This window comes from Caretta caretta, chromosome 3 (genome assembly GCF_965140235.1).
Source record: "Caretta caretta isolate rCarCar2 chromosome 3, rCarCar1.hap1, whole genome shotgun sequence".
Lineage (NCBI taxonomy): Eukaryota > Metazoa > Chordata > Testudines > Cheloniidae > Caretta > Caretta caretta.
In genome coordinates, this window is record NC_134208.1 from 124,907,542 (window position 1) to 124,927,598 (window position 20,057).

General features: G+C 34.5%; 1 protein-coding gene across 12 annotated transcripts in view; it reads left to right on the plus strand.

Annotated features, from left to right (window-relative positions):
* QKI (QKI, KH domain containing RNA binding) overlaps positions 1–18,854 on the plus strand; it is a 317,720-nt gene extending 298,866 nt beyond the window's left edge. For 4 of the 12 annotated variants that reach the window (XM_048844060.2, XM_048844063.2, XM_048844054.2 and 1 more), the window contains 4 exons: positions 479–566; positions 4,518–4,814; positions 7,699–7,773; positions 12,369–18,854. In XM_048844060.2, the coding sequence (XP_048700017.1) occupies positions 479–566; positions 4,518–4,814; positions 7,699–7,773; positions 12,369–12,385 (477 nt within the window). In that variant the 3' untranslated portion in view covers positions 12,386–18,854. Of the gene's footprint in view, positions 1–478; positions 567–4,517; positions 4,815–6,932; positions 11,807–12,368 lie in introns of those variants that run through there. The other 8 variants (XM_048844055.2, XM_048844057.2, XM_048844062.2 and 5 more) reach the window with 5 other exon arrangements.
* Positions 18,855–20,057: the final 1,203 nt, after the last annotated feature.

The window sequence follows — 20,057 nt, forward strand, 5'->3', positions numbered from 1 at the left end:
CTTTAAATCTGTGTGTGAAAGGAGATTTTAACTTTAGCTCTGCTTTTGTCATTTTTTACTTTTTTTAATTCACTTTTATATGATCATCCAGCAATTAAACAATTTTAATACTTTCAGATCCATGGAGGTTAATAATACACTAATGTTCCCATAAGGTTTATGTGTAATATAAATGTTACCATCCATTCAGACTCGGAGAAAAGTCTTTTTTTCCCAAAAAGAAAAGGAGTACTTGTGGCACCTTAGAGACTAACCAATTTATTTGAGCATGAGCTTTTGTGAGCACGGAAGCTCATGCTCAAATAAATTGGTTAGTCTCTAAGGTGCCACAAGTACTCCTTTTCTTTTTGCAAATACAGACTAACACGGCTGTTACTCTGAAACCTATCTTTTTTTCCCCTCTCTCAAGTCCTAGGCACAGGTTTGGCTGATAAAATAAAATGTCAGTCTAACTTTCTTTCCTACTTTTCATATGCAGGCAGAGGGAGAAGACAGCCTTAAAAAGATGCAGCTAATGGAACTTGCAATTTTGAATGGCACCTACAGAGACGCCAACATCAAATCACGTAAGCATGACAAAATCCTAGGGGCCGGTAGGAGAGCAGTCGCCACAGGTTTTGTTTCCCAACCTTTCTCCTTTTGGCAAATGCACAGTTGCATATCTTTTGAAGAGACTGAGACAGTGTACTTAGCGCTGTTGCAAATTCAAGACATTTTGATTTTTTTTCTTTCAGTATGTCTGAATTGAAACATTTTTAAATAAGTTTTTATTTTTTAACTCTGCTCAAAGTTAAGCCCTAAAAGCAAGCTTTTTAGGCTGTCTACACTTAAAATGCAACAGTGGCACAGATGTAGCAATTCAGTATAGACACGTACTACAGTGACAGGATGGGTTCTCCCATCGCTACAGATATTCCATCTCCCTGAGAGGTGGTAGATAGGTTCAAAGAAGAATTTTTCCATCATCCAGGCACTGACTTCATTAGGGGTTAGGTCGGCTTAATGAAGTCTGTCAGGGAGGTGGATTTTTCAGACCCATGAGAGAGAGAGAGCTATATTGATGTGACTTTTCAGTGTAGACCAGCTCTTTTATATTTTATAAACTATAGAAGCTATGGTATTCCTCATAATTTAGTTTTTTATTTCTTGCCATATGTAAAAGAGGATAGATTCCTTTTCACCTTTTTTAGAGAGATTTAAGGGAACGTAACAGTTCAAGATAATGTGAATAACATTTTCTGTATTATATTCCTTCCTGTCATCTTGCTTGCATGTTTCCCCAATGTTATGTTTTTCCAGTGATTCATCAACTGATTTCACATGCAAGTTCACAGAGATCAGTGGTGTAATGAGCCCTTTTGTAACAATTCTTCTTCCATTAGATTGATTTGAGCATGCATGTATGTACAGTTTTATACTTTTAAGCTGAATGGCATGCACTTGGTTATCAGCGTACATACGACATGTGCCTGCTATTCTTTATGGTATAAACTCTTTTCTCCATGTTAGAACGTAAAAGCTTGTTAATGAAAATTCAAATTTTTAAAATCTTTCGCAGACCTTTACTCTCACTGATACAGGTGTCAAATGTAAGCAGTCATGTGAACCTTTTCACTAAGGGCATACTGATATTTGCAAAAATTGTCCTCTACGTGCACTTCTGTAACAGTTTATAGTGAATGGTGGTTATGTGCAAAACAAACCAATGAGAGATGTAATACCAATTAGATTTGGCCACTTTAACATCTTCAGATGCCATCTGATAAAGGTAACCTGAAGTGAGAGAAGAACTGGATTTATGCCTTTTTTTTCTGCTTTTGGATTTTTTAAAAAAATCTTTAAAGGCTTGGGGTGGGAGAGGGACCTGCTTTTTTTCTCTTCCTTAAAATCTGTCAGGAATGTCAAATCTTCCTTTACTGGAAGCCTGTCTTGAAGGACCCAGATTTTGTGGAGGTGAAAGTTTTCCGTAATCAAAGGAGCAGAGTAGTTAATCTTTAACAAAAGAGCTTTTCTTCCTACTGCTTATTCTGGCATTTGAGTTAAATTTGTCTTAATAAAAACAAAGCACGGTTTTGAAAATTGTGACTAAAAAACCTGGCCCTGTCACTCAGGTTTCAGTCACTTGATATCTGTGGATTGTAGGCTTTTTCAAAACATAAACTTACACAGGTTTAACAAAGGTTGGTTAACACATGTGCACTGAAATAAGGCCTAGTCTACTCACAAAGGTTGTACTGATTTAACTATATAAAGGTATAATTAAAGCAATATGACTCCCCAAGTTCTAGTCTAAACTTAAAACTTACTTCAGCATAGCTATATTTATCAGATGTGGGGGAAAAAACACCCCTCACCCACACTGCTATGGGGACAAAACCCCATGTAGATGCAACTGTGTTGATGTAAGAGTGCTTCAATCAGCATAGCTAACATTGTTTGGGGAGGCGTTGATCCTTCTGGCAGAAAAAGTTTCTGTTGTAGTACATTTTGTCGCACTAGAGGGCTATGCCAGCATACATTCATTCTGTAGTGTAGACATAGCCTTAGTGGGGTTGCAGTTTTACCGATGTGAAAGTGCTTATACCAATATGGATTATTTTCGTTTGGGAAGGGAATAAGCTATACTGATATAACTATGTTCACACTAGGAGTATATCTACACTGCCCACCTTACAGCACGGCCACGGTAGTGATGTGGGCAGTGTAGACACGCTTTATCGCCGGAGAAGAGCTCTTCTGACGATATAAAAAATTAAAGATATAAATAAATAAATAAATAACATGCGCCCGGCGATAAAATGCTGTCTTTACTGGCGCTTTTAGTGCTAAAACTTTTCACACCCCTGAACGACAAAAGTTTTAGCACTGAAAGTGGCAGTCTTGGCACAGCCTAGGTTTTTACTGGTATAAGCTGGCAAAACAAAACAAAAAATCACACTCCCAACCAACATAGTTATACGTTGTGTAGACCAGGCCTAAATTGGATTCATTTCACACCTTGTATTATTTTGGTTTGAATTTTTTAATAAACCAGCCATTAAACCAGTTTAGTTAAACGGATGCAATCCCTTTTTGGACACTCTTATATTGGTTTGAGTAGCTTATTTCATTTGAGCTTAAACCTGTTTCTCACTGACTTAAGGTAAACCAAAATAAGAATAAAAACGAGGACAGCTTATGCCCAAATAAATTTTTGTTAATCTCTAAAGTGCCGAAAAGACTCCTCGTTGTTTTTGCTGATACAGACTAACATGGCTACCGCTCTGAAACCTCTCAAAATAAGAATGCCCATGCAGCAGTTTAACTAGAGCTTGTTCAAATTTTCAGTTTTTTCATCAGAACAATTTCTAGCATTCTTTAATTTTGAATAGATATTTTGAAATGTAACAATTTTCAATTTTTCTTTTCATTTTGACTTATCAAAAGCCTGAAAATCCAGAAACAAAAATGGAAAACAGAAATTTTTCAGTTTCCAGAAAACAAAACAAAATTTAAGACTACATGAAATACAATTTTTATTTCATTTCAAAAACTTCCACAGAAAACCTGAAAATTTTCTGTCAAAAGAATTCTAAAGGGCATTTTTCCAGTGAATTTTTTTCCGGGAAAACTTTGGATTTTCCAACCAGCTATGGTTTAACTAAATCATTTTAAAAGCACTCTTTAAGTTAAACCATTGCAATTCTGCTTTTACACACGCCCATAAAATCTAAGCTTGAGGGTTGACCCCACGAGAGTTAAAACCTGTCTACATTGGGTGCTAAAACATTTTAAACAGCATTTATTTAAAATGTGTTAGCTCCACTTTTTTTTTTAAGTACTTTTTTTCCCTAACCTACGCTTCCAGGAAACAGTGTCAAAAACCCATGAATTTTCTAATGTAAAATGGAGGTAGGGGGAAAAAAAAAACTTTATTCTTGAGAAAGTGGGGTGGGGGATATCACCTTTTGGACCTATTTCATTCATCACAAAGAATCAAAACGGGACACCCACAATTACTAGGTCACCTTTAACCCCAATGATCCTGGGGAGGGTTATGTATTTTGAAATAGAATTTTAATATAAACAAAAGTATTATGAAACCATTTTCCATTTTGTATGAAAACTCTGCATAACTGACTATCTGTGGATTCTATAGTTGCACTATATTTTACATTCCATGTATGATTACAAGAGTATTTTCCGTGTATCTCCTGCATGCATGTCAGTCTCATGCAGTCTTGAAAGCATAGGTAAAAGAAACATGATTTAAATTGAGCTTTTGTGCTATATAACCTGTTTTAGAAATCTGTTTTATAATGGCTTTCTTTATTTTGCATGTTCATACTTAATCACACTGAGAAATGGAAAGCTGTTTGCATTTGAATGGTGTGCTTTGGCACTGTGTGATCAGCGCATGTACTAATGATTTCCTTTTATTTTTCTTCTTTCCTACTTTTTCCCCCTTTTTTCCTATTCTTTTCACGTTTTGTACTGCTATCTCCATACTTTCTTCTAAATTTCTTTGCTTACTGTAGCAGCCCTTGCCTTTTCTCTTGCAGCGACAGCCCAGGCTCCAAGGATTATTACTGGGCCTGCGCCTGTTCTACCCCCAGCTGCCCTGCGTACTCCTACGCCAGCTGGCCCTACCATAATGCCTTTGATCAGACAGATACAGACCGCTGTCATGCCAAACGGAACTCCTCATCCAACTGCTGCAATAGTTCCTCCAGGACCTGAAGCTGGCTTAATTTACACACCCTATGAGTATCCCTATACACTGGCACCAGCGACATCAATTCTTGAGTATCCTATTGAACCTAGCGGCGTATTAGGTAAGTTTCTCTACTAAGATGATTAACTGAATTGTAGATAATTTTTCTTAGAATGTCTTATTGTGTCTTTTACTATTGTATGACTTGAAAAGCATGAGTCAGTGGTTCATTGAAACTTTGTTTTTGAAAGAGAGCTCTGACCCAATTTTGTTTCATTTAAAGACTCATAAATTGCCCTGGAAAAAGTGCATTGAATAAGTGCAGCTCTATATTTGTTTTATATAGATTGCTAAATTCATATGTCTTTAAAAGATCAATATTTATTTTGGAGGATTTTTAATTTTTTTAAAACAAAATTCTGTGTTTATTTCAATCAATTTGTAATACATTTGTTTTTTGTAGTGCTATCAAATGAAAACCTCTTTTAGACCAGAATAAAAGCAAATAGAAATTGAAAAACATAGTTAATATAAATATTTTATACTGTCCCCAATGGAAAACTTGAATGTATTTTCCTAAATTGTAAATAAATTTACAATAATATTTAAAGGGGATCATTTTTAATTTTGCACAATATTTTGTGGTATCAAACAAGTCTTGGAAAAAACTAAAAATATAGTTTCAGTTGCTAGATCTGATAAATTAATCCAGTGGCAAGAACCTATGAATCTGTCTTTAAGCAGAAAACAAAATAATAGTTTCCGTAAATCAACTTAGTTCTTTTAAGATGTGACTGGAGAACAGTGCAATTAGAAACATTACTGACTCCTTTTTATAGAGTTGACTGAAATGCTAATCATATCTGGTATTTCAGTCCATTGACTTGCTAGATCAAGGCTAGAATACATCTGCTGTTTATAATGCAGTTAACCAGTCAATATAAAACAAACTGTTTCAATGCCATTTCTCTTCTCTCTACTCCCTCCAGAATTTAAATAATCTTTCCTCTCTGGTTCTTTTACTGAATTGTATATGACCTTGGTGCTGCATGATTTTGTTGACTTATAAGACTTTGATTTTTAAAGTTTGTTCAGCAGAAGTTATTGATTTACACAAATTCTAAAAGTCTCTAATGAACGTTGGACACTAAGATTCTAAGTCAATATCTTGTTGAAAGAAACACAAAAAGCCAATGCTCAATGAAGTGAATACTAGTAGATGCTCTGTGTATGTGTGTATGCATGTGTGTTTACATGTCCTTTCGGCATTGTAGATAGGAAAATGTACTTTTTTTTTGTATTTAGTCATTTATTTTCAATTTTAGCACTAGTCATTTTTTAAAAAACATGTAATTGGTCAAAAGAATGCAGTCAAGAATAGCTTATTTCTATTGCGTAATCTCTGAAGTAGCCAAAAAATGATGATAAATAAATTAGTAACCGTGTAACTTTATACCTTTTTGGTAATCTTTTCCATTTTATTAATAATCTCTCCTGCAACTCTGTGCATGTTGTTTTTTCCACCTATGAATCCTCTGTGCTGGCACTTACAGGGTCTATTGAGGTAGTTTCACTGGGGTAGGTATCATTGTAGCCACCGGCTAAGTCCAGTAACAAATCTCTCTGTCTGATGTAGTTGAGCAGTAAAGAAATAATGATGCAATGTGTCACTGCATGGTAATAATTTGATACAATACAGAGAGTTTTTATGAATTTCAGGCAAGGTTTTTATATAACAAGAATGGGGAAGGGGAGAATAACTACCAAAAAAAAAAAATGTGAAAAATGTGCATGTATCAGAATCCTTCCTGCATAGTCAGTGTTGCTTAGAGCACAAAAAAATAATGTAGAGTAGGGCTGTCTAAGCAAATGCCCTTTTGGCTGACAACTGAGAATGAGTTTTCACTAAAGAACTTCAATTATAATACAAAGTAACCTGGGCAATCTAGAATTACTGATTCTAATATGTGCTCTATCATTTGAGCAATGAAATTGAAAGTAACTTGTGCGTTGCTGACAGAACTGATATATTTAAAATGGTTCGTTGTTGAGTTTTAACTTCTAATATATATGTTATATATATATTTTGCCCATTTGTATGGTGAACGATTTAGGAATATTAAAGCAATTCCCTTAAAAATTACAAATGGTGGGTGGTGGTGGTTGTTATGGGAAAGTCGGTATCAGTGTCAAATCTTAGTTGGCAACTAATTTTTAATTCCCTTCCTTTTATCTGTAGGTATGGCTTTCCCAACGAAAGGCTAAGAATTCAAGAACGGTCTTAACTGAACCCTCATCAGATCTGAATTTAACAAATGCTTAGTTTCAGCAGTCTTGAAAAAAAGTAGCCTAGCAGTCAGTGACTTACTTGCACTTTTTTTGCACATAGATATAAAATAAAATAGTGCTATTAATTTGGTTTAGTCTCTATTACAGAGTAGCTGTAATTTATGAGTGTATAGTAGTATACTGACTGCTAAGTGTTCTATTCTGTGTGCTTTACTAATCACCTAATTCATTGCAGTTCATACTTTATTGACTTAAAGTTTAAAACTACATCTGTAGGCATGAAGAATTGCTTTAAAACTTTTTTTAATGATAGAAACTGGAAGTGGTCTTAAGGGTAGCAAATAATTGTCAGTATTAAAGATGGCATTATTTAAAGTAGTGCTGCTGCAAGAAAGGCACTTCAGTGAATATGGGACTAGTAAAGCTTAAATGTTCTTGGATCTAATTAGATTTCGTGAAATACTGTAATGTTGGGATTGAAAATGAGTGGATTAAACAGGTTAAGGCCAGGATGTTTGAAATAAATGCAATATTAATCTGCACAGATATACTTCATATATTAAAGTTAAGATTTGAAACTACTGTGCCTTAACTTGTTGCTTTCTTAAAATGAATTTTGTAGTAAATGATCACTTAAATCCATTTTGCTAAACCTGCTGTTAATGTTTATGTTTGAATGTTTTCTAACTTTGTCTTGGTAATTGCAATTTAACTAGGTGCGGTGGCTACTAAAGTTCGAAGGCACGATATGCGTGTCCATCCTTACCAAAGGATTGTGACCGCAGACCGAGGTTAGTTTAGTTCTGCAGTTCTTTTTTATAAGAAATGCTTTGAGTGTACATGAAATTTGCAACACCACAGCTGGTTAACCAAATACCATATTTTGACCCATTCATTAATATTTTTTTCTCAAAAATCTAAATAGTGACTATTTTAGAGCTTTGGAAACGCTTGCAATTTTAAAGACATTGTGTAAACTTCTTTAGCTTTCCCATCTATTAAAATATATAAATCATGTGATATGTTTAAAATGCTATAACTGATTTCCTTTATAAGAACTATATAAGATTCAGCTTTATCAGGAAATAAGAGTTTAGTGCTACATTAATTAATTGGTTTTCCCGTCAAACTTGCTCTTTTAATTGGTGTGGAAATATCAGATTGGTGTTGCAAAAATAAAATGAATGAATGGGTGCTTAATGAGAAGGAAGTAAAGAAATAAATGCCCCCTGTCTGGAGAAAACTGAAGATTTAGATTCCTTTTTTCTAATAAACTATTTGAGCCACTGTACTGTATAACTCTAAAGAAGATTCATGTTCTCAGATATCTAACTTAATTCAACAAAATAAGGACTGTGAAGATAATACTTTAAAAGTTTGTTGGGTTTGAGTCAGTAAAGGCAATATTCTTTTATGTTCTTTTGCCAAAATGGATTTCTTGGTATTTGTCATTTGCTGCTAAAATACATTGTCTGAAGAAGAAGCAACTTTTGAAGTCCTGTTGGTGAGATGACATCCAGTATTTGGACATCTCTCTTAACTAACCAATGAATGGAAAATAAATCTTCATTTTTCTCCTGTTCATCAAATGTAACTTACCATCTGTGTATGCCCTTGGACCCTTGAATGAATTACTTAAGCTTATTAAGAAAAGAGATGTTTTCGGTTTATTGACATTGGACTGTTGACTAGGAAGCAGTGCAGGTTGAGCACTGGAACACCCACCTCTTATCCCAGCTCTGCCACTGACTCCCTGTGTGAGTCACTTAACCTTTCTGTGTATGTTTTCCCATCTATAAAATAAGGATGATGATTAATCCCCACAACACCCCATGAGGTAGGGAATTATGTTTGTACAATGCTTTTGAAGATGCAAAGTGTTTTGAAATTGCTAAGTGTTGTTATTCTAAGGACCTATTCTCAGCAAAATAGGATATCCACAGGTTTCCTTGATTTAATATACTTAAGGCCAAATTCAGGTGACAGGCATGTCTACTCCTAATATAGAATTTAGCCTACACTCCACCTCTCTCATTCTGTTGATTCGTTAAGATCTGTGTCAGATTACCGTATATAAGGAGGACACCATGGACACCAATATCGGAGAAAGGGGCTCTCTAAGTTATTTATTATATTTTTTGTAGTGCCTTTACCTTTTAATGCTTTATAAAAGGCAGAAGCTGATATATAAAAACTATACAGTTATCTGAAAAATTGCTTCTCCCCTTATATCCCATCACAGTGGTTATAGTCTGCTAGGTGGTGGTTGTTCGTTGAAAGATGGGCAGCAGGGCATTTCTATACAAGGCCCATGTCTCTAGAATCTGCTCCTACTGATGGTCTCTCAGAGTCCAGATTTGGTGTCCTTCATGCCACAGTTGAAAAGCTTATTTGTTTAGGCAGATATTTCCCTGGAACAGCTGGTGACCAAATCATTGTAACAGGGCATGGATTTTTTTAATCTATTGGTTACTTTATTTTAATTGTCCAATGTAGTATTTACTAATTTTGTTGTTTTTAATTCGTGTCAGCTGTTCAGCTGCCTTGGCAATGGTTGCAACTATAAATCATTGAACTGAAAATAATAAATATTGGAATCACCTCACCTTCTACTGAAACACAGCCACTTCTTTGATGGTAAATTGTCCATATGTATAGCTCTTCAAAGTTAATTTGTATGTTTTAAAAAAGAATACACAGAGCTATTTTCTCATGGAGACCATACATGGTTCTGTGACCTGTATATTTTTTTATATTAAAACTATGCTGATAATTTCTGATGAATAGAGTTCTTAATTACCCTTAGCAACTTACATTACAAACCATAAGTTGCGCAAAGATATTTTTAAAGACTGTACTTCATTTTATTTCAAATTTTAAAAAGCAGACTCAGTGCACACTCTTTGAAGATTTAGAAGAGGGGTAGGTTTTGGAAAGAATACCTTTTGGCATACTACAGATATTTTACATAGAGGAGGTTAATGCAAGTTTTAAAAATTTGCTGTAAAATTAAAATACCAGAAATTGATCAACACTTGCCATGTGCACCTTCTGTGCAATTCATGACACACATTTTGATTAATTTGCCATCATTGGTATTTAAAAAGCAATGTCAGCAAACCGAAATAGTAATTTTTTCAACATGAAAGCATTTTAAACAGTTGTTAAATATCACTAAAATAAGTATGCATTCATTGGGTCTAAGATTACAAAAGACTTTTAAACTGGTTCTCATATTATATAGTACTACTGTATTCGCTCTTTGAGTATGTTTTTCGTTTTTTACATAGTTTTTTAGATATAAGCACTGCATTTAAAACAAGAGCCCCCAAACATGTAAATGTGTTATTCTTATAACCAAGCATTTAGAATTGGTGAAGGGTTGACAAGTATAGTTAATTTCTACTAAGAATAAGATCCCGCTCTATAAATAATCCAAAACTGAATTTGATTCATATAATAGAGAGACTGACTGATTTAATTGTAATAAACTGTAAATGGTGTTGCACAGTTGACAAACCTGTGTGTACTGTAGAAGGCCAGGGACTTGGCAGAGGATGTATCACAGGTGTTCTGGTATCTTAAAAAGGTAGCTTACGTTGATTATATACTCCACAAGAAATGTTAATCCTGATAATTTTTCTGAATGTTTTTATCAAAACCAACTGTCACATAATTTATATATAAAATTTTAATACCATTTTAATCAAAATTGCAATCAGTATCAAAAATGCTTTAAGATTCTGTGTTTTTTTCGTATACCTGTAAAGTGGTGAGATGGTGCCACATTAAATATTTATTTTTTTTTTTGCTTATATTTGCAACAGCAGTTTTAATTTAAACAAAATCCCACTTAGCAGAATTTTGAAGAAGTTCAGGGAACATGTGGTCTCATTTAAGTTACAGTAGTAATTTTTTAGTGTTTATAAACTGTATCCTAAATGATAGGCCATAGAAACCATTTTTATTATGTGAAGGTAAATCAACCCATGATACAGATCATTAAAAATATGCTATCTGTGAACATTACACCTACTGGATTTCATTTTATGAAATGGCACAAATCTGACTTTGCACTGAATACCTTTCTCACTTTCATCTCCTCTGCCTTAGTCAGAATGGCAACAGTACAAAAACTCTGTCAAACCTCAGAATTTATTAGATATGATTAAGCTGTTGAACAAGTCTTAAAAATTGTACTACTGTTAAGTGGACCAAGTTTGGTGAAGGAGAATGTGAGAGAGAATGATTAAAGAAGGAACAGCTCAAGAACATTGGGAATGATAACTTTCCACTTGAGAACTTTTTTATGTTTTACTGTAATTTTTTTGTTTTTGTTTGTGTTTTTTTTGTTTGTTTTTTGCAAAAGAAAATAGTATTTACAGGTGGCTTCTTTTAAAATATAAAAATATAAAGCAGGAATGTATATGAAATGTCAGATTTTATTGTATTTGCAGAGTATTAGCTTTGAAAATGAATAAAGAAAGCTGTCTGTAGTTTTAAAATGCCTTATTAGTATCAATTAGATACTTTCTCTATTTTTTGATGTACTTAGAGCTTTTGAAGTGTAGAATTTAAAATGGCAAGACTTTTACAGTGTTTACATGCAAGTGCATTTTAAAAGCGTCCTATGTGTAAAATAGTATTTTCAACAGGAAAATGCTGGCTAAAGTAATAGGCTTAGCCTTTACCTGGTTTCCATGATGATGCCTACACTGCTAGACTACAGTTTAGTATTGCTTTGTATCATGAGGCCAAGAAATTCCGTGTTGTTTGTAAATAGAATAATTGAAAAGCAATAAAAATTTTATTGAACAAAAGAAACCTTGTTTGGCCCATAGTTTATGTTAACCCAAATTGTTTATGAAAATTCAGATTCCTTAGATTCATTTCTTTTAACAAACAGTTATTAATAATCACATCCATCATTAATAGTTGCTTTAATGCTTGCACCTGGGGAAATACTAATGCTTAATAGCAGTCAGATACTGATTCTTTGCGCTGACTGTTTCAAAATTCTTTTACCAAGTTCAAAAAACTGTTCATTGTTTTTGTTTTCCAGTTTCCTTCATCGACTGCTACTAACCATTAGTTGTTAGTTGTATTTTATTTCTATTTTTTCCTGTTAACCAGTTTTGTGGGAGTGGGCTTCTCCTTCACATGTTCAAATCATGATACAAGGCTGTCATGATTTTATTGCATTCTGTAGATGGTGTCAATCAGTGCGTCAGAATTAAACATGCTTGTTTTTTTATTAGTTGTGATTAGTTTTCATGTTGTCATTAAGCCGTCACTAGCTGAAACTAATCTCTTCTCTATCTTTTCTTTCTCTTTTTTGTTTTTTTTATTTTTATTTTTTGTTTTTGTTTTGTTTCTAACCACCCAGCCGCCACCGGCAACTAACCTATGACCTTCTGACCTCTGAACTCTTCACCCAATGATGACCTGACCATGCCTGCCTGCTGATCAGTTAACTGGTAATCGCCTTTGCTTGCCTGTCTTCAGTGCAGCGAGCTGAGGCACTTGTCCGTTCGTCTTACCATCTAACAAAAAAGACAAAGAAATTGTTGTCCTCCAACTCAGCTTTTTTTTCCTGTTTGGGTGAAAGTGGTTCTAGAACCTGCACTGAATAGTAGTAAAGCAATAAGGTCCAATTCATCCCTCAGCACTGATCATCCTTTAGTGTCCCACCCTAAACGAACGGTAAGAAGGCCTCACTTAAGTGATGGAGACAGATGTCCCTTAACTACCCGATGACAGAGGCAGTTACTGTGAGCGACTTCTAGGAATCTTTTTCTTCTATAATGAAGTCAAAGCTCTCTTTGAATGTACTGTGTGATGATGCATCATGCATGAACCTTTGGTCAGGGATGTCATTGGTGAAGGGAATCCAAAAAGTATTCAAAATTTGACTTGCTGTTTAGTCACTCACTACCAGTGCCCTCAAAGGGCAAAAGTTGCAGCCTTTTTTCTATTGCCTGCCAAATTGGATGTTTTGAAAGAACGTGTGCCATGAAAGATAGATTTCAATGAATTTTCAGAACTATGTTAATACAAAGAACAAAACAGCAACACTATGACAGCAAAATCTGAGTTAAGATTACTTTAACCGTATTTAAACTTTCTTAAAAGATTACATGAGAACAAGGTACATGCATTATGTGTCACGTTACTGGGCAAACTGTTCAAATATTTTTTTTAAACCTCCCTGTATAGAAAAATTTCATTAAGGATGTAAAAGCCATGCTTGCCTATTTGCTGTATACATGTAATGAAATTGTAGATAAAGTGTAGTCCATTGAAACAAAATGAACAAAAAAGTAGATACTTTTACTATACAAGGGTGCTGGTGCAGAAAAAATATATTTTTGGAAATGTAGCATTTTATACTTTCAAGTGTTATTAAAAAAGAAAAAAAGAACAAAGAAACAACCCTTTATTTCATTAAATGATTTTTTCTGGTGGTTGTCAAGAAACAAAAGACCAAAAGAGCCTTTTTGTCTTTCTTTTTTATTTTTTAAGTATTGGAATAAGTCTAAAGAAAAGGAAGTGCCTTATTTTCTTCATGGTCATTTAGTCAAATGTCTCGTATAATCAGCTCCTCCCTCAGACAACAAGTTAATGCATGCCACTTAGTCGCCCAGTATGTGAAAAGAAGCTGGGAAAGGAAGACAAATGAGTTGACCGTTTGAAATACCTGATTTTTGCCATATTAGCATGATGCAACTTTGCCAAATCTTATAATGTGAAATGTTGGATGATTTTTCTATCAAATGCTGGCCCCCATTAGTCTTGCAACATTTTCACCATCTCAAACCATAGTTAACACACATTTTGTTTCATGTACTTGCTCAACCAAAGGGTTCTGACTCATTCTAAATCAGAGCATTAGCTGACAAATGTTTATAAGGCAGCAAGTGCTCCTTTTTGTTCAGGGGATGGCGTGGAGTTGGCTTGATTTGAAATATTGACAAGTATATCAGACCTTATACTTGTCCACAGAAAAAAGTTTGATGGATAATGAAGTTGAACATGTTTAACTTTTTTTAAGTCTGACCTAAGCATGTCACAGTATTTTGTAAGCAGCTCCCACGGTGTCAAATAGTATATAAGATATTCATTTCTCATCAGCCCCTGCTTGATTAATATTGATTGTTTGTTGCTTTTTATTCAAAAGAAGAGCAGGAAAGACTCATTAACTATTTTTTTAAAAATTCATCTATAGTTCAGTATTATCTTCAAGCGCCACATGAAATTAATCTAGCTAGACCAGCATAACAGCTGAGAAGCTTTTTTGAAAGTGTTGAATTCTGAAAATATTGAGCAAGTATCAGTTTGCTAGTGGCTCAGTATTAGACTTGGCAAATATCAGGTGATAATTTATTTTCCCTCTTGTCAACTTATTCTCCTCCTGCAAACCTTCATAGCTTCCAAATCAAAGGTCAATAGTAAGCTAAGAAAGAGGGCTTATGGTTTAAGCACCTGTATGGTGACCTCATCTAACATCTTGTCTCACCTGGAAACAATTATCAGTTTATTTACTATGCAATAGACATTCATCCTTTTGTATTCAGCTAGCTTTTGTTTATCGTGCCACCAGCTTTGTCTTCCTGTTACACATACAGTTGTTTTGACTTAATTTACAGTATATATGCTGTGCCATTTTGATTTGTTTGTTTGGTTGAATAAACCTGCGACACTCAAACATTTGAAAAGAGATTTGCTAAAACAATACCAGTATTTGATCCAGATTTCATCTCAACTATGATAAACCTGGACATTTTAGATGTTTATCAAATGGGGGAAAGTTAAGTGTATGAAATAGAAGTGTGACATGTAATAGTAATGTTTGCTCTGAATGAACAAACTTTTGAAAACATAGTTGACAAAATTTTGGATCAACTTAAAAAAAAAAAGCATGACTTTTGAAATCTCTGAATGCCTTGGTTCTCAGTATTATAATTCTTTATTGAATTTTTCTTTATTAAAATATGTAGTTTTAAGACTTCTTTCTGACAGTATTATGTAATTTTTTTAGAGTGGGTAGATGGGAGTGTCGCTTGTATGTAACAGTACAGATGACATGTATTTGTCTATTCTTTATTATCTTAGTATTTTCATGCTGTGTATGTATCATAACCAACCTATTGCCTATGAGAAACATGTAAGATAATGTATTTACAGCCATTGTTACAAGTTTATAATGTATTTTTCTATCTTGTTTTATATGTATGTTATATAAAACATTCAATTTTTTTCCTGATTGAGAAAAAAAGGATACAAAAATGCAAAACCCACAATTTTGATAACTGAAAATTGCCAATTGTTTTGCAGTACTTTATTATATTGGGAGTGTTGTCTTTCTTGGGCTTTTAGTTAGCTACTGGATGAATACATTAGACATATTTGGGTTTTAGTTGGGTTTTTACATAGCTTGCATTTTAATTCTTTGGTTCTTTGCTGTTTCTATTAACCCATTGCATTATTTTAATAAATGTTATAATATCAACCTACTAACTCTGGACTATGTCTGTTTATTAACCATTACGTGTTTAATTAAAATAAACAAACAAAGACAGAAGAATGTAAAGTCTTGAGTTACTGGACTAACCCTGAAAAACGTGACCACAGATAACACATGACTTGTATTTATGTTGTTTGTCGGCTGACATTCTGCACACTACTATTAAATTGGCTTTTGGTCATTCTGGCCTTTACCTTGGGGGTAGGTAGAATAGAGATGGGAACAAAGTAGTATTATTTGAAGCATTCTTCTTGTAGTCTTGCCACTTGCCTTTTAGCATCTGCATTACTAATTCCACACGTTACTTTTTCTTTCTCTAAAATAATCACTGTCAGCTCACAGCAAAAGAGCAAAGATGCCAGTATATTGGTAAATCATGTGATGGTATACCCAGAGAAACCAGTTTGATTCTTTGTTGAACCATTTTGACGTCACAGTAAATCTCACTGAAATTTGCCATTCGTTACTTAAAGCACCTGATTCGGTGTCACACATCTAGTGACTCTCTTCTATTTTGTATAAGCACACATTACTACTGGACTATATTGATTGTGTATATGAAGCAAGGAACCGATTTTTTTCCTCCAGCGTCACAAAGATTTTCTTTCAGATTGCTTTATTTCCTATTTGACATACTCTTTATTAACTTTTTTTGTACTTCTGTAGTCTGTCATTATCACCTCGCTCAGGGGAGTACAACTTCTGAAAAGCCAAAGATCAAGCTGGATCATTTCCTAATGACTACAGAAAGTACAAAATACTAAACCTGTTGTACTAGATTACTGAGAAATAGCCATTTCAAATACCAGAGCTCTTTACCTGTAATCTCGATCCCTGTGGATGATCGTAGCAACACGAATGCAGAGAATTAAATGGTGAAAACACAGTAGTAAATAAGTGTTGTTTCTGAGCTTTTATACAAATGACTTTTACAGAGGAAACTTCATATTAAAATTTTCTACTATTTAAAGTCTTGTTTGTAGCCTGGTAAGGTCTCCCAGATTTGTGATCTTAAATATACAATAATTGCCAGCTGTTGCCTTGGGAGACCCTTGACGCACATCACTTATTTCCCTGATATAGACAGTTTACATTTCTGTGAACTAACAATCTACTTGCCTGGGAATAAAAATTCAGATGAGGAATCAGCATCTGTTCAAAACTGGAGTGGGGGGGTTCCATTCGTTATAAGTTTTAATTTACATCTCTCAGAATCCTTGTAATAAAGTTTTTATTTTAAAAAGTGAAAAGTTCTCACAATTTTTTAAGAAGTTGGTTTTAATTTTATGTAGAAAAATTGGACGTAGCACTACTTAATCAGTAGTGTGTGCATTAATTTGCTGGGCATGTTGATATACAACTAGATTTTTTTTAATACCCATTTAAACATCTAGTTTAACTTACAGAACTGTACAGATGCAAATAGAGAAAATTGATGCATCGAGAACAAGTTACACGTGTACAAAAAAAAGTACTTTTGGGGGCCATTGACTGCTTATTCTATGAATGCATTGCTATCCAAAAATTCAATGAGACGGGGGGGGGGGGATGGACTCATAGTGGATAAAATCAAAAACTTATGATTCAAATAATGTGACATCACATCTGTGAATTTAGAGTTATATTGAAAATACTCAAAATGTTTGAGACAGGACAAGTGTTTAAACTTCGAGAAGTCTACAAATTTTATTCAAACTTCCTGGGTGCGACTAGACTGGTTACAATTTTATGATAGCAAAATATCTTTGTTCCAGGGGCAATTAGTTGGATGTTTATGATACATCTTCATGATCTTTTATTATCTATGAACTACTGTCATAGTTTGCCCACCGTGGGCATTTTCATCTCATTCTCAATTATACATAGTAATGAACATTTGCCCAGAAGAGAACTGGGGTTTTGGGTTTGGTTTTTTAAACTGAAGGAAAACAATAAGCCTTAAAAGCAAAATAACTCTTTTTACACAAATTAATGTGACTATTGAACATAAGTGCCGGTCTCGATATACATAGCTAAGTGCTTAACTAAAAATATTGTCAACTATAAAAAGGCAGCAATTTAAGATGAATTTCTGGCCCTCGAGCTTGATAACTTCAGTGTTGCTGTACTGTTAAAGTTTTTTGTGTGTTTAATTCTGGAGGAGCAAAATGTCTTTCAGATTTTAAAAAAGGCATGTATTCAAGCAAAGCTACAGCACCAGTTCCTTCCAGCAAAATGGAGTCAATCTAAATAAGTATATTTGTATTTACATTTAATTTACATTTTTATGCAAATGTAAACAGAAGTACAAGAAAACCCTTTTAAATAAATACTGGATGAAGCAATATACTTTTAAAAAACAACACTTCAGAAAATCGGCCTCTTGGAGAATAATCTTACTGTGCATCAGACCAAAATATGTTTCATAGAGAGTCCCCACACTTAAAGTATCTTTTGTGCAGATATTTAACCAGTTTTAGATTACTAATCACTATTTACTAATATACTATTTGAACAGATCTTTTAACAAGTTAATGTGTAAAAATCCACTTATACATAATATAACAAGCTAAAATTGCTTCATTTCCAAATCACACCCTTTAATCTATGGGGACCACTGGAAAGTTTTCTGCACTGCAAAATGCTGTAGGAAATGCACACTAAGGTATGTTGCTATCAAATAAAAAAGAATGCAGAAAAATACAACTGTATGAAACTTTCTTATGTATCTGGATAATTAACGGGCACTCTAAATGGCACATTACACAACGAAGTCCTTGTAACGCTTTTTACAAACATTCCTGAGGTGCAAGTGTGTAATTGTATTTGGAATGCCTAGTTTATTTGTAATAATCTTTGATATAGAGATATGTTTTGTGAAATAATATATTAATGGTATACTGTTTTTCAATTAAGCATATGAACCATTACACTGACGTGGTAATCAATGTTGAATCAAACTGGTTAACAAAAGCACATTGGTCTCCTTCCTGTGTGCCTGCTCACTGATTGCAGGTGGTATAGTTCCACATTGGAGGTGGGTCTCATGCGCAGCAGATGGTTACTTGCTGTATTAGCTTCTTGGTGCCAGCAGTTTGGGTGTCCATGGTTGACAACAGACTGCATTGGGAGAAATTTGACTCCCAGGGCGAAAATTAAGTTGCATCTAAAAAACTATTAGAGAAGAGTGAATAGAATATATATCCTTTCTGACTTGTATTGTGGCAGTTTGTGTGAAACATTTACGGTTTTGTTTGTACAAAATAATGTATTTTGAGGGGGAAAATAGACATTGCCAAAACACATGTAAATAAAAACACCAAGTATGACTGTACATGATGATGTGCAATAAAATAACTGGAAAAAGTGCATGTACTTTATCCTCAAAAGCCAATTGGAAGCTACCGATGCTGCAACTATAGTTTTATTTTCTGAAAAGTCACATTTTATTCTGTATCTAAACAGCAGAATAAAGAATCTACATTTTTCACACTTCACTGTTCATTAATGCTGTTAGCAATGTTATGAGAGAGGTTGCTTTTTGAAGTGATTTAAAATTTTGTTATGATCCGACTACCTGGATATCACCTTTTACTGAAGAATTGCTGTTGTATTGCTTTGGTTACAATTAGAGACGAGAAAAAGTTAATGAGTACAAATTCACGCATACAGTATACATACACCACCACATCTGCATTTGGATTTGCAAGCACACTAAAATTGAGCAACTTGGATTCTACCAAATTCTGAAAACATTATAGTTGCTTGAATATTATAATTACCAGACTGTTAGTCAACATAAAAGGATACAGACCACTATTGTTTCAACTCAAGCCACTATAAAGTTCTAGCTCTTTACAATGGCCACATACACATAAAGGAATGGTTTATCACTCTGGCATCCGCAAAGTGGATTTCTCACCAAAAAATGGTCTCTATCTTAATATTTTTCACTGAATACATTTATGCAATTATCTCTGGATTTCGTATGAAGTCATTTGAGTACTGTGTAAAATATGTACAATTGTGTAAAGGAAAAGCTGGTTCAGCACAACACACAGGACTTGTCTACACTTAAAATGCTACAGCAGCACAGCTGCACCACGCTGCTGCGCATCTGTCATGCTTCAATGTAGACACTACCTACGCCAACAGGGAGGGGTTCTCGCATCTGTGCAGGTAATCCACCTCCAAGAGAGGCGGTAGCTAGGTCGAGAGAAGAATTCTTCTGTTGACCTAGCCGTGTCTACAGTGTGAGGATTAGGGCAGCTCAACTAGTCCATTCGGGTGTAGATATTTCACACTCCTGAAGGATGTAATTAACTTTCTAGGGTAGACCAGGTCACAATGGGTGAAATTCTGTGCTGTCTCCCCCAAGAGGAGCAGCATGAACTCACAGCCAAGACAAGACATGGGGAGGACAAAGGTGCCCCCTCTGTGACCTGTGGATCCCAGGCTGTTCCAGGATCTGGAAAAGCCTGCCATAACTAAGATAGACCTGGGGTCATATCTTAATTATTGCAATCTCCCCATGCTATCTGGAATCCCTGCAATGCTGCAGCCTTGCCCCCT